Source organism: Orycteropus afer, unplaced genomic scaffold (genome assembly GCF_000298275.1).
Source record: "Orycteropus afer afer isolate SDZICR_OR568_19922 unplaced genomic scaffold, OryAfe1.0 scaffold00107, whole genome shotgun sequence".
In the NCBI taxonomy this organism is placed as follows: Eukaryota; Metazoa; Chordata; class Mammalia; order Tubulidentata; family Orycteropodidae; genus Orycteropus; species Orycteropus afer.
In genome coordinates this window covers 2,664,842-2,680,112 of record NW_006921694.1, presented here as the reverse complement: position 1 = coordinate 2,680,112, position 15,271 = coordinate 2,664,842, and the positions used below count along the sequence as shown (strand labels likewise).

General features: G+C 37.8%; 1 protein-coding gene across 1 annotated transcript in view; it reads left to right on the top strand.

Moving 5' to 3' along the window:
* Positions 1-15,271, top strand: part of AP3B1 (adaptor related protein complex 3 subunit beta 1) — a 452,161-nt gene that overhangs the window by 200,695 nt on the left and 236,195 nt on the right. The window contains exon 8 of the mRNA XM_007943446.1: positions 6,426-6,581. Within this exon, the coding sequence (XP_007941637.1) occupies positions 6,426-6,581 (156 nt within the window). The remainder of the gene's footprint in view (positions 1-6,425; positions 6,582-15,271) is intronic.

Here is a 15,271-nt window from a genome sequence, read left to right as displayed (position 1 = left end):
TTTTTAGACCTCTCAGCCTTCACTGGTATACTTAGCACATGCTTTTTAGGGCAGTAACAGCCCCAAATGCCAGTCAAATTGGGTTTTAGCTGCATAATTCTTCACTGCTCTTTTGACTCTCCAGTGCCTTCAAACAGGCAGGTGTCTTTTCTTTCTTTCTTTTAAAGGTTTTCCAGTTCTCAAAGGGAGGGTTGTTTCAGAATCCCTGGTTAGTTATTACTGGAAGCAGAACTCTTACCATGCTGGATTGCCTTTTTATAAAGTTCTCCTTTAACCTTCACTAAACTGAATCGATACTTATAACAGATAAGAGGTAGATACTACCCTGTTACACATGAGTAAATTAAAACAAGGAAAGGTCAAATCAGGAACAAGGAAAGATCCAGTGATTTCCATGATGGTAGAGCCAGCACCAATATCCAGTTATTTATATCTGCTTTCCATTTGCCAGGGGCTAGTGTCTGTTCTGATTGGTTGAAATCCTGAGAAAACAATCCACAATAATCAAATATAATGCTATTGAAGATTGGTTCCCAGTCTTTGTGAGAGGCTCATCTTATTCATTTCATTAACTTCATAAAAATACCAACCTTTCATTTAATCATTATTTTGGGGGTGGTTCCAAGTTAGTGAATTATACAGTTGCTAGGTACATACAGAGAGTTAGTGGCAGAGCTGCATCTAAACTATGCCATCATGATCTTATGCCAGTAGAAGCAAATTTAAATTTCACCAAAAGTATGAGAAAATTTCTTAAGGGAAACCTGCTTTTAAATACTAAACCAAAACCAAATGCCATCAAGCCGTTTCTGACTCATAGTGACCCTATAGGACAGAGTAGAACTGTTCCAACGGGTTTCTAAGGCTGTAAGTCTTTACAGAAGCAGACTGCCTTGTCCTTCTCCTGTGAGGCAGCTTGTGGGTTCGAACTGTTGACCTTTGAGTTAGCAGCTGGATACTGTAACCTCTGAGCCATCAGAACTCCTTTTCAATTAATACTTGATATTAACAGCTATTTTTAACTATAAGTGACATTTTTTCTTGTTTATTAACTGTCCTGTTATCCTATTGCTAGAACTTTAAATATGCTACTTAAAATTATCTCTTTTAATTTGAGAAATTATACTAATTTATTAAATATTAACTGTTCAAAAAGAATTAATTTACAGATCTTAGTATAACATATCATGAAATACTGATTTGTATAAGTTTTTCTTGATAGCTGTGTAAGGTATTTGAATCTTACAACAACATAAATGCATGAAAAATACCAGTGAAGGAAAGTGGCTCTTTTGCAATCTTTTTACTAAAATTACTATGATAATTTTAAATAATTATGTAGGAAAATAAGCAATATAAATATGTTGTTTGTTAAAATAATATGATTGAACTCTAAATTGTGTTAAATGACAATGATGGAGAAATAGAATGAATAAATTCTTACTAAGAGTGGCTTTTTATATTCATCTGAGATTTGATTTGTTAGTTATTATGCTGTGTTCTTAAGATGGTAGTTTCATCATATAGCACTTTCCAGTAGAGTTTAAATTTTATTAAAGTAGACCAAATATTGTAGGTGAATGCTTATGTGTAGAACATTTGATTATTTGCGTATCATTTTATTGGTTTACTAATGCACTTAATACAATCGGTTTGGCCAGGAGTTCCATAGAGGAGTAATCACTCAAGTCTAGCCTTGATGTAAAAGTGTATTTAAATTACAGTATATATATTTTTTTAATCACAGCAAAGAGGTAAGTAGCTTGCTTGTTTTGAATTACATGTTCCAAGGAAGGTGATAATGTTATCATTGTTAGTTTAATTTTTAAGATGGGTGGGTATTTTTCATTTTTTAAAAAGCATTTTTCTTTACAAAAAGTGTACATTTTGTGAGTTTTCTCTAGATAATTTCTTAATATTTTTAATTATTATTAAATTAAAAAATAAAAAGGCCTGAGCTAACATTATTCTCATCTCTCGGGATTTAAGTAAACATGCATTATCTACAAGCAGTTAGCAGGGGAAACATAGTTCATTAAGTGATATTAATCTGTAACATTTTAGACACATTGTTTTATTGTTGTCTGTAAAAATGAATAAATACATACAAATTGTTTTTAAGTGATATACTGATTTTTTTTTCCTCTTAATTAATCTTTTCATTTTGAGATAATTGTAGATTCAGATGCAATTTTAAGAGAGAATGCACAGAGATCAGATATACTCTTTATCCAGTTTCCCCCAATTGTAACATCTTAAAAAACTACAGTTCGGTGTCACAACCATGATAAGATTCAGAAGTTTCCATTACCAGGAGGATCCCTCATGTTGCCATTTTACAACTAAACCCACTTCCATTTCTTGTCTTTAACTCTCAGCAACTATCAGTCTTTCTTCATTTTTGTAACTTGTCATTCAAGAATGTTACATAAATGGCATTGTACAGTATATAACTTGTTTTGATAGATTGTCCATTCTGTCATTATATAATGCCCCACTGTAATAATTTTCTTCATTCTGAAATGTATTTTATCTGATACAATTATGCAATTCCTTCTTTTCTTTGATTAAAGTTTGCATGTTACTTTTGGTCTGCCTATACCTTTACATTTGAAGTGAGTTTCTTGTAGGCAACATATACTTGGGTCATGTTTTTTAACCCGTGCTGCTGAACTCTGTCTTTTAATGGGTGTGTTTAGACAGTTTACTTTCAATCGATTGATAAGGGTTTAAGTCTGCCATTTTATTTTTGTTTTCTGTTTGTTCCCTGTTTTTCGTTTTTCTGTATTCTTTCTCCTGCCTTCAGTGAGTTACTTGAACATTATTTTTAGGATCTATTTTTATCTTCTGTGTATATGTGTATATATATATATGTATGTGTATATATAATATATACACACACATCTTTGTGTAGCCTTTTTTTTTTTAACTGATTGTTCTTGGTATTACATTGTGTATGTCATATCTATTGGACTTGTCATATTACTACTTTGAGTGGTAAAATTTTACCATTTACCTTCCTTTCTGTCTCTTTACCTTTTGACATTTTAATGTTTGTTTTAACCATCAAACATAATTTAGAAGAAGAAAAGGAAAATCTATTATATATATCCATATTTTTCCTTACTGTGTTCTTCCTTCCTGTTGTCCTAGGATTCCATCTTTTATTATTTCCTTTCTGTGTAAAGAATTTCTCTTAGCTACTTTTGGGGGGGGGGTGGATATATCTACTGGTGACCATTTCCATTAGTTTTCCTGCATGAGACAATGTCTTGGATTTCCCTTTATCCCTGAAAGATATTTTTGCTTTATACAGGATTCAGTGTTGATAATTCTTTTCCCTCAGCACTTGAAGAGTGCTGTGCTACTTCCTTCTGTCCTCCATGGTTTCTGATGAAAAATCCTCTGTCGTTCAAATTGTTCTTCCTCTGTGAACAAAGTGTCACTTCTCTTTCTCTGCTTTCAAGATTTTTTCTTTCTCATTAGTTTTTAGAAGTTTGATAGGTCTTGTGGATTTCTTTGGTTTATACAATTTAGCTTCTTCAATCTGTAGTTGCAAAAAGGACAAGGAGGCCACATCTTCTGACCTCCTTTAACCCCACAAGAGGAAGACAGAATCACCATCAATAGCCCAAGGCCTATTCCTGCAAGGCCAGACATGCTGCCTCCCTATAGCCCCTTCACAACTGTTCCTCCCAGAGCACCCACCACCTCTCTACTGGGTTCGACAATTCACTGCAGTGGCCACACAGAACTCACAGATTATGGGGTTTATTAGGGAAGCACCAGGCTACAATTCGAGTTCAGGAAAAATGCTCAGTCTCTCTCCCAGCCCACCATCTCTCAACAGTCTCTCCCAGTCTTTCTCCCAGCAGTGTGTGTCCCGTCCCTCGGTGTCTCTCTCAGCAATGCGTGTCTCTTCGGTCCCTTTCCCAGCACTGTGTGTCTCTCAGGAGCCCGTCCTTCCTCAGCCAGCAGTCAGAGATAGACCTCTTCTGCCTCTAGGAGGCCTCCTTTTGAGCCTGGCAGAGTGGCCAAACTAACCAATCATAACATCAGAATTCTAAGCACCTGAGAGAGAGCAGGAACCTCCCAGAACACTGCTTTGTGTTGGTGCCCAACAGAAATACCCCAGTTGATAACTTTTACAATCAGGAGCTCCTCAATTGCTCACAGCAAATTCCACCACAGAGTTTACCAAGACTTATGGCTAGAAAAGCCACACTAAGTAATTTACTACACCGCAGTAGTAGTATATCTTTTGCCAAATTTAAGAAGTTTTCAGCCATTATTTTTTTGAATACTTCTTCATCCATACCCTCTTTCTTCTCTCCTTCTGGAATCAAATGACATGAATATTAAGTCTTTTGTTTTAATTCCATAGATCCATGAGGCTCACCTCTGGTCTGTATTATCTCTTGTTCAGATTGGATACTTTCTATTGTTCTCTGTTTCAGTTCACTGTTTTCTGCTGTCCTCTCCTCTTGCTCCCTCACCCCAATTCCTGCCATTGATCCCTTTCATTGAGTTTTTTATTTTGATTCTTGTATTTTTCAATTGTAACATCTCATTTTGGTCCTTCTTTGTATCCTCTATGACATTGTTTACAATTTCTAATTCTTTGCCAAGACTTTATTATTTTTTCTCTTGTGTTTTAGGGATACTCCTAATTGTTCAGTGAGATCATTTTTATCATATCTACTCTAAAATCTTTGTCATCTCAATCTCAGTGTTGGCATCTACTTTCTTTTATTTTTTGATTCAGTTTGAGAGCTTCCTAACTCCTGTGATGATGAATGATTTTGTAATGAAATGTGGGCATCTTGATTATTATATTATGAGACTCTGGATCTCATTTAAATCTTCTGTTGGAGCTGGTTTTGTTTGATACTACTCCAGCAGGAAAGGTGGGGCACTGCCTCTCTAATGTCCAGTTGAAGTAGAAGTTCAGGTTTCCTACTGTGCCTTCATTCGCACCTCAGGGAACTCATGTTCATGGTTACCTCTAGGTGAGGTGGGAGTTCCGGTTAGCACTAATCCTCCTCTGATAGCTCCCTGGCTGGGAGGGAGAAGAGTGTGTCAGTGCTGCTCTGCTTGTGTCCTCCACTGACACCCTGTTGGGGGTGGGAGGGATGGGATGATGTTGTTACCACTGGGTGGTGGTGCTGTAATTCCTGGCTGTCTGGTAGACCTCCTCTGACACATACCAAGGGGGCGGGGTAAGGACACCTTGTTACTACTGCAGGTGTAGTTGGAAGTCCAAGTTCTTCATGTGGTCTCCACTGACATAACAGGGAGGTCTTGTTACCTCCTTGTGGGGATAAAAGTCTTAGTCCCTATTCTGTCTTCTCTGACACCACCCCTGTGAGGTGTGGACAATTCTTTATAACCTGGTGAGGATGGAAGCCTAGGCTTCCCTATTCAGCCTTTGTCGATAGCAGTGATTGCGAGGGTGCGCCTTCCTTGGTATTTTGGCTAGAGGGAGCAAGCTTTTTGAAGGGCAAGTTTGTTTATCTGTACTTTGAGTTTCTTGTTTGCTGGTTTCTCCAGTACATGGTTTTGGGTTGAAGTCAAAGAAACCTAGAGAATCCATCATTGTGTCCTTCTCTGGTCCTCAGTCCCTATCCAGTCTGCCCTCTTCTCTGTACCTTTCAGAGTCTTCTTGTGTTTGGCCTATGGATAGTAGTTAAGGTGATAAGTTGCACTTGGAGGAATAGCGGAAAGCATATCTCCATCATTACAGAAGATGCAAGGATGTTTTAGGTAATTGGTAACAGAAGTTACCTGTAATCTGTAGATGAGTTTGATATACATGGACATTATTGTATGATTGTGTGCTTTGCTTTTATTTAGTTTTAGGATTAAATGCCTGTAGACAGATTTTATTGGTGGAAACAAACAGGATATCCATAAATCAAAACTTAAGACTTTTTCTTTACAACATAGAGACCAACTCAAATCAAATTTTCACCTGTCATGTTTTAATACTTTTTTTTTTTTTTTTTTAATATGTGTTAAAGTTCAAATAGTGTTCTTCTTTCTTTGGACCCTTTGATCTAGTTACAGAGTGACTAACAATTTGTGGAGATGGTTTCAAGGTATTAAATAGTCTTGTATATAGGGCTGGATAGAGTCTAATAGTTAAGTGTCCCATTTGCGCAACTGCGGGTACATCCATGTAAATATAAAACAAGCATTATATATAGCACTAAAGGGGCAGTTACTGTATTAAAAATATGAAAAAAAAACCCTAAGGTGTTTATTCCATTTATGTAGTATAATAATTTAGAAGTGTCCCAACAGTAGTATTCTACAGCAAAATGTTACCATAATGTAGTTATTTTTAAAAATTTTTCTTTGACTATGAAGTATTTGAGCCATTGAGGGCCTAAATTAATCTTTAGACTGGGTTTCTTTCTTTGCAGGATGAAGGTCTAGAGGACAGTGAGAAGAATTTCTATGAGTCTGATGATGAACAGAAGGAAAAGACTGACAAAAGAAAGAAACCATATGTTATGGATCCAGACCATAGACTCTTAATTCGGAACACAAAGCCTTTGCTTCAGAGCAGGAATGCAGCGGTATGATAAAACCCTTAAAAGAAATCATTCACAAACTTATTTTAAAGGTGGTTAAATGATCTAAGTTCAGTAAGTCTTTTCTTTATTTTTTCAGTAATAAAGGAGCAGTTTTTGAATAATTGAAAATGTATAAGTATATAAACTATAGATTTCTGGGAACTAATGCTTAAATGTATTTCAGCCTTAAATGTTACCAAGAATGCAAACTTCAGGATTTGGTAACAGTATCTGCTTTGATAGTTGTATGCCTGATGGACTTCATTTACTTTTTTGTGGTTTTATTAATTGGATTTTCCTAAGATAGGAGCTCAAGATGTTTCCCAGTTGATTTGATTAGATAACTCCCTATACAAACACTACATATATATCACAGTTACTTATTTGTCCTGTGATCATGTTTTAAAGTTACTGATCTGGTATCGGTCCATATTTAATAGTATTTAAACCAAAACCAAACCCACTGCCATTGAGTCAACTTCGACTCATAGTGATCCTCATTGGGTTTCCAAGGTGGTAAATCTTTACAGAAGTAGATTGCCCCATCATCCTTCCAGAGAATGGCTGGTGGGTTTGAACACCACCACTAGAGCTCCTGGGTAGAATTCTTAAAAGACTAAAGTATAGCAAAAGCACCTAGCATAATGCCTCACACGTAGTAAGTTTTATCTGGTTGTTGTTGTTATGTGCCATCGAGTCGGCCCCGACTCATAGTGACCCCTTCTTGGGTTTCCGAGGCAGTATCACTACGGAAGTAGATTGCCCCATCTTCCTTCCGAGGAGTGGCTGGTGGATTTGAACTGCCAGCCTTCTGGTTAGCAGTCAAGTGCCTTAGCCACTATGCTACCAGAGCTCCCTTTATCTGGTAGTAATAGCAATTTAAAATTATCTTTTGGGTCTTAACTTTGCTTGTTTTTTTTAAATGTTTTATCTTAAACCACTTACATTTTGGAATAGTACCTATGCATTATTGAAAATTAGGAAATACAGACAAGCAAAACTAAAGAATTAAAGCATCACATCCCCACAAATCACCATTTATCATACATCACTCAGTGCATTTCCTCCCATATTATTTTTTTCATAAACAGGCATATATTCATATGTGTATGAAACTGTACATATTTATTTTTTAACCACCATAAAAAATCACCCTATATATAGGATTTATAACCTCTTTTTTCCCCCAGTCAATTCTTTCCACCTTTCTGTTCAATAAATTTTCATCTCATTTAATACTATATTTCAAATTATCCTTCATAGGTGATTTATTCAGAAATGTAGTACATTACAACTGGTTGTTGTATCTTTTAAATCTCTCAAGTCTTGTAGAATGTCCTGAGTTTGCCACCTCTTTATAGTGTCACTTAATTTATTCTTCATACTTATTTACTGGTGGTTATACCTAAAGGTTTCCCTGCTGTTCATAAGACATTCAGTGTTCAGTGTTTTCAGAAGTGAACCTGGCTACATCCTCCTGAGTCTGTTGTAGGCTGGAAACTCCACTGAAAACTGTCCACCATGGGTGATCCTACTAGTACTTGAAATATTGGTGGCATAGCTTCCAGTCTTACAGCAACACACAAGCCACAACAGTGTGACAGACTGACAGATGAGTGTACCATTTACTTGGATCCACAATCAGTGCCCATAGAAGCAACAGTCAAAAAAATCAAACAACGTATTGCACTGGGCATATCTGCAAAAGACCTCTTTAAAGTGTTTGAATGCAAAGATATCATTGAAGACTAAGGTATGCCTAACCTAAGCCATACTATTTTCATAAGATTCATACCCATGTGATAGCTGGACAGTGATGAAGACAGCAGAAGAATTGATGCATTTGAGTTGTTGTGTTGGTGAATATTGAACCTCCAAGGAAATGAGTCACACAGTTGTGGAGGCTGGCAAGTCCCAAATCTGTGAGTCAGGTGTCAGTCTGGAGGATTTTCCTCATGTATGTGGTTGCAGAAGCTGGTGAGTCAGGTCAGACAATAGGCTGTTTGCTTAAGTCCCAAGAACTAGAGGTCATATGATGATGAATTAGGTGCAGGATCCAGAGCAGGAGAGAACTTTGCTAGACTTTTATGTATATTATGGAGGAAGTATAGCTGGAATGGTCCCCAGAGGCAACAGTGGCCAGACTTCATCTGTCCTATGTTAGTCATTTTATTAGAAGGGACCAATCACCAGAGAAGGAGATCATGCTTGGTAAAGTAGAAACCAAACCAAAAACCAAACTCGCTGCCGTCGAGTCGGATCAGCCTCATAGTGACCCCTCCTTGGGTTTCCAAGGTGGTATCACTACAGAAATAGGTTGCCCAACCTTCCTTGTAGAGGGTCAATGAGAAGGGGAAGATTGTCAACAAGATAGATTGACACAGTGCCTGTGATGATGGGCTCAAGCATGGCAATGATTGTGAGGATGATACAGGACCAGACATTGTTTCATTATGTTGTACATGAGGACACTATGAGTTGGGACCGACTCGACAGCACCTAACAACAACACACCTAAAGGTTTGATGAGTTCAACTTAAACATGTTCTTAAATTATTTTTTATGAAAAAAAAAATGTTAATGAATTGGTCTGTTCAATTGGTAAAAATTTTGATAATTTCACTTGAATTACTTATAAGTTTTCTGGAAATATGCTTTAGATTTTAGAACTTCAAGATGTACCCTTAATAATCTGCAGAAGTTTTTATTTTATACCTAGTAAGTTAATTTCTAAGTAATTATTTAGTAACCAAAATGATGATACCAAAAATACTATTTCACTCATGTTGTAAAATATGTGCCCTATTGTTAAGTGCTGCAGAGTCGGCTCCAACTCATAGCAACCCTCTATATGACAGAACAAAATGTGCCTTGGTATACTAACAATTCTTTTAGAAGGATCAGTGCAACACTACTCCCTATGAAGTGGAGGTTAAAGATGTCCCAAGTGTTCAACTTTTCCACATTGCTGTACCATTCCTCATCTCTAACATCAACTCCTCCTCCTCCCCTAATACTCTCCCTCCTGTTTTAGAATTCTGTAATTCATAACAACATCTCAGAGAACTCATGATCCTCCAAGAAAATGGATCACACTGCTGTAGAGGCTGGCAGCTCCCAAATCTGTGGGTCAGGTGCCAGTCTGTAGGATTTTCCTCACTTACAGGCTGCTGGCTCGGTCCCAATAACTGGAGGTCAGGTGAGAACCACATGCAGGATCCAGAACAAGAGAGAACTTTGCTAGACATTCATGTATATTGAATGCAGACCATACCTTTAAGGAAACTAAGGCTGATGATTTGAATCACACAGTCTAGTGAAGCAGTGACTCAAGATACATAATTGGTCATTTCTGTGTAGATTGAATTGGAGATATGAAATAGGAAGCAGAATGTTAGGAGGATGTTTTAACAATCTGTATGGGATGATAGTGGCACAGATAGTTAAGAATAAACATGATTATATGATGTATTTTTTATCAACAGAATTAATGTAACTGTAAAAGGCCTATGAAGTTGTATATATTTAGGCTTTTTGGATTTTAAAGCTATGACATTTTCCTCATAGCTTTTATGTATTAGTTTATACATTTCAAAATCTATGTGTTGAAGTAACTTTAAATACTGAGGAAAATGATCATCTAACACTTTTAGGTTTGGGATTACCCTTATTCATATAATAGATGAGAGGAGATGGTTCAAGATGCCTCATGACGTCCCCCTTACAACAAAAACTTGAGAAAATGGTGAGTCAGATATAGTTGGAAATGTTGAAATCCAGAGCAACAGAGAGAAAGCTAAGGAATTGGACCAAGAGCCCAAGTAGAAAGAGAGACTATGGACATCGTTGGTGCCCTGACAACCTTACCTGCCCAGCATGGCCACATTGAAACCAAGCAAGCAGTGTTCCTAGCCGAAGCCTCCCTCAGCTGGTGCTCCCTTGCAGGAGTTATCCCTGCACGCATGTCTAGAGCCAGGTAGGATCACTCCCCACCCAGCAAAAGTTGAGTGTGGTCGCCACTTACACTGAGGCTTCCCCTAGCCTCCTGTGCTGGAAACCCTTAGATCTGCAGTGTCACCACCCCCCATCCAACCCCCTCACATGCTAATGTACTGGTGGCACATCCCACTTCCCCACCCCTGTGCTAGTGACCCTTGGACCAGTGACGTCCCCTTCTCCACCCAGCCAACTCTTGGAGGGCCTGTGGACTGGTGACTCTAGCAGGACATGGAGTCTACACCTGAGCACGCACCTGTGCCTGGTAGCACCGCCTGCCTTGTCACCAGCACTGCCCCTTCCTCTTGCAACTGAAGGCTCAAACGTACTCTGTGTACCCCGGCATAGCACCATCTGCCCAGGATCAGTGATACATGTTCCCATCCTACCTACTCAGTGACTGGTGACCGATAAAACCTCGTCTCAATAATCTGGCAACTGTTGGCACACAGACACACACAGCATTCAGCCCCACAACCAGTGAAAACACTCCCAGCACCCACACCCAGGTAACCAGTCAGACAGACATATCACCTTACCAGCAGCACCAGTTACATCTTGACTAGCACCAGCTACAGCCCTGCCAAACAATGAGTAGGAGTCTTAATATCGTCATCTAATGTCCCATTGTCTTCAGCAGCACACATTCCACATCCAAACAGTTCCTTCATGCTGTCTGCACTTGCACTGAAAACTCTTGATACCTCACCATATACTGAGACACCAATTTTCCATACAGAGTGAACATTCTTCAACGATTTGGGTATCACTCCCTTACAGGAAGAAGTTTTGCCCTGGCCTCTAGAGAACACACTAACTGCTAACGTGAAACTTAATACCTGAAGACAACAAACAATAACAAATCACATGAAGAAACAAGATAAGATGACTCAAATGATCAAAATAAAAGGACAGAACCTTTTCAAGGAAGAAATGGTAATGGAACTACATGTCAAGGAATTCAGAAAACTTAATAAGATCCTCAGGAGATCAAGGAAAACACACAAAAGCCTAGAAGAATTCAGGAAAGTAATAAAGAACAAAATGACAAAAAGACATTTAGAAACCATCAAAAACAACAAGTAGACATCTAAAAATTTAGCAATAAGATGTTAGAAATAGTTATGACTCAATGGAAGGACATAGAAGTAGAATTGAATCAATGAAAGAAAACATTAGCAAAATAGAGAACATGTTCTTGATACTGATTTGTTTGAAGAAAATCAGAAGAAAGAATGAAGGAAAAAAGCCTTTGAGTTATGAGGGACACTGTCAGGAAGAATACTTTATGTGTAATTGAAACTCCAGAACAGGAGGAGAAGGGGGAAGAAAAAAGCACAGAGAGAATAGTGGAATATTTATCATCAGAAAATTTCCTTCATATCATGAATAATGAGGAAGTTTCCATCGAAGAAACTAAATGAACCCCATACAAGATCGACTCCCAAAAGAAACTCACCAAGACATATCATAATTGAACCAAAGGCAAAGAAAGAATTCTGAGAGCAGCTCATGGAAAAAAAAAAAACAACAACAAAACAGCCTTGCTTGCAGAAACCACACAGGCTAGAATGCAGTGGAATGACATATAAAAACCTGAAAGAAAAGACTTGCCAACCAAGAATCATATATCCAGCAAAAATATCTTTCAGAATATGATGGTGAAACTAGGACATTCCCAGATAAATAGAAATTAAGGGAATCTGTAAAAACCAGACCAGCCTTACAAGAAGTATTAAAGGAAGTCCTATGGATAGAAACTAATGACATGATACAACCTGAGATGAAGATACACAATAGCATCACTCAGAAGACAATTCAAATAAAGAATTCTCAAAAGCAAAATAAAACTGAAAATAAAGAATCAGAGATGTCAATGTGTAAATGATGACATCTTTAAAACAAAAGTGGGAATAAATGCTGTAGTTACAGAAATTTCATATAGAGAAGAAGTCAAGGCAATATCATGCTATAACAATCTGCTTTAAACTCAGAAAGATAAATGTAAATTTCAGAGTAACCACAATGAAAATTAGTAAATCTGTGCACCAAAATAAAGGGGAATAAAATCAACAAATACAAAATCAACAACACAATGAAGGAAGCAAAAAGAAAATCTAGAAACAAGAAGAATTCACTAGAACAAAGAAACCATTATCAGCACACACATAATAAAAAGTGTTACAAAATGTCAATAAATTCATACCTATTGATAATCACACTTAAATGGTTTAAGTACACAAGTCAAGAGACAGAGAGTAGCAGAGTGGATAAAATAAATATGACCCATCAATATGTTGCATACAAGAGACATACCGTACATGCAAAGACGTAATGAGGTTAAAAATCAAAGGATGGGGAAAAAAAAAAAAAAAAGCAGATATATCACACAGTAACCAAAAGAGAGCAGGAGTGTCAATAATAATCTCTGATAAAATATACTTTGTGATGGTTATGTTTGTATGTCAATGTGGCTAGGCCTGGTTGAGTGACTGGGTAGCTGGATGTAGTATTCCCCATGATGAGACTGGTAAGCAACTCCATGGTGGAATCTACTGGGAGCAGCTGAGTAGCTGCCTTTGGGTATGTGGTCTGCTTCCTGTATATAAAGAGAAGTTTTGAGAATGGTCTCTAGCCTATGGCACGCTTGGACCCTGCATGTAGCTGTGTTGTTGCTCAGCAGCCTGCTATGCTCTCCTGACCTTGGGACTTACAAGGGACTTAAGTTAATGGCCTGCCATGTGGATTGGTAATGTCGGGACTGTGCCTTTTTTACCTTGGAGCTTCTCAGCCTCAGCAGCCAGTAGCTGTCTGAGTGAAGAAACGCCTCTAGCTCCAGTAGGTCGGGAGCAAGAGGCAGAGCTGGACTCCAAGGTTGAGGGCCTTTCACCCAGCCCCTAGAGCCTGGCACTTTGAACTTGAACTTAAAGCCTCCAAAATGTAAGAATAGACTCCTGCTTGTTAAGGCCATGCCATTTGTGATATATTTCTTGTCAGAGCATCACTAGGTAACCAGAACATACTTTAAGTCAAATTCCATTATAAGAGATAAGGAAGGGCACTATATAATGATTAAAGTTTTGGTCCAACAAGAGTACAATAGCCATAATGAAAATTTATGTACCAAGTGACAGAGCTCCAAAACAAAATTTTTTTAGAGCTCCTGTGGTGGATATGAACTCTTTCATCTTCTGTCTATCTGGGAAAATTTTAATTCCACTCTCAATCTTAAAGGATAGTTTTATTGGTTATAGTATTACAGTATTCTTAGTTGACAGTTTTTTTTGTTTTTTGTTGGTTTTTCTTTCAGCACTTTAAATGTAAAATTCCATTGCCTTCTGACCTCTAGCGTTAGAGGAAAATTTGGCACTTAATCTTATTGATGATCCTTTGTATGTGACTGTTTGCTTCCCTCTCACTGCTTTCAGGATTCTCTCTTTTTATGTCTTGATGTAGTTATCTTTGGAGTTATCCTGCTTGGGATTCTTTGAGCTTCTTGGATTTGTAGATGCATGTCCTTCTTTAGATTGGGGAAACATTTTTTGTAATTATTCCTTCAAATATCCTTCCTGTCCTTTCTCTCATCTCCTCCTAGAATTCCCATAGTGCGTACATTAGTTATCTTCTTGTTGTTGTCCTGTAATTCCATTAAACTGCTCAGCTTTCTTGAGCCTCCATTCTTGTTGCTCAACATCTGCTATTTTAACTATCATATCCTTTAATTATGAACTCTTTCCTCTTCCTGATTAACACTGTTGGTAAGTCCTTCTGTTGTGTTTCTCGTTTCAGTTATTGTTCCTTTCAGTTGGAATACCTCTTTCTTTAAATTCTCATTTTATTCTTACACTGTTTTCCTTATTTCTTTTAGCTCTTTGTGTTTTCCCTTAGCCCTGTAATTATGTTTGTTGTTGTTAGGTGCCGCTGACTTGGCTATGACTCATAGAAACACTGCACCAGCCTCACAATCCTTGCTGCGCTGGAGCTCATTGTTGCAGCCAGTATGTCAATCCGTCTCGTTAAGATCTTCCCCTTTTTAGCTGTCCCTCCACTTGACCAACCATGATATCCTTCTCCAGGGAATGGTGCCTTCTGACAACTTGACTAAAATGGGTGAGAAGTCTGGCCATTCTCGCTTCTAAGGAGCATTCCGACTGCACTTCCTTCAGAACAGATTTGTTCATTCCTCTTGCAGTCTATGGTATTCTCAGTATTCTTCACCAGCAGCACAGTTCAAAAGGCATCAACTCTTCTTCAGTCTTTCTTATTCATTATCCAGCTTTCACATGCATATGAGGTGACTGAAAATACCATAGCTTAGATCAGGCATAGCTTAGTCTTCAGTGATACCTTTAAAGAGGTCCTTTGCAGCACGTTTGCCCAGTGCAGTACAACATCTGATTTCTTGACTGCTGCCTCTATGAGTGTTGATTGTGGATCCAAGTAAAATGAAATCCCTGACAGCTTCTATCTTTTCTCCATTTATCATGATGTTACTTACTGGTCCTGTTGTGAGGATTTATGTTTTCTTTATGTTGAGGTGTAATCCATACTGAAGACTGTAGTCTTTGATCTTCACCAGTAAGTGCTTCAAGTTATCTCTAGTTTCAGCAAGCAAGGTTGTGTCATCTGCATATTGCACGTTGTTGAGTCTTCCTTCAATCCTGATGCTACACTCTTCTTCATATAGTCCAATTTCT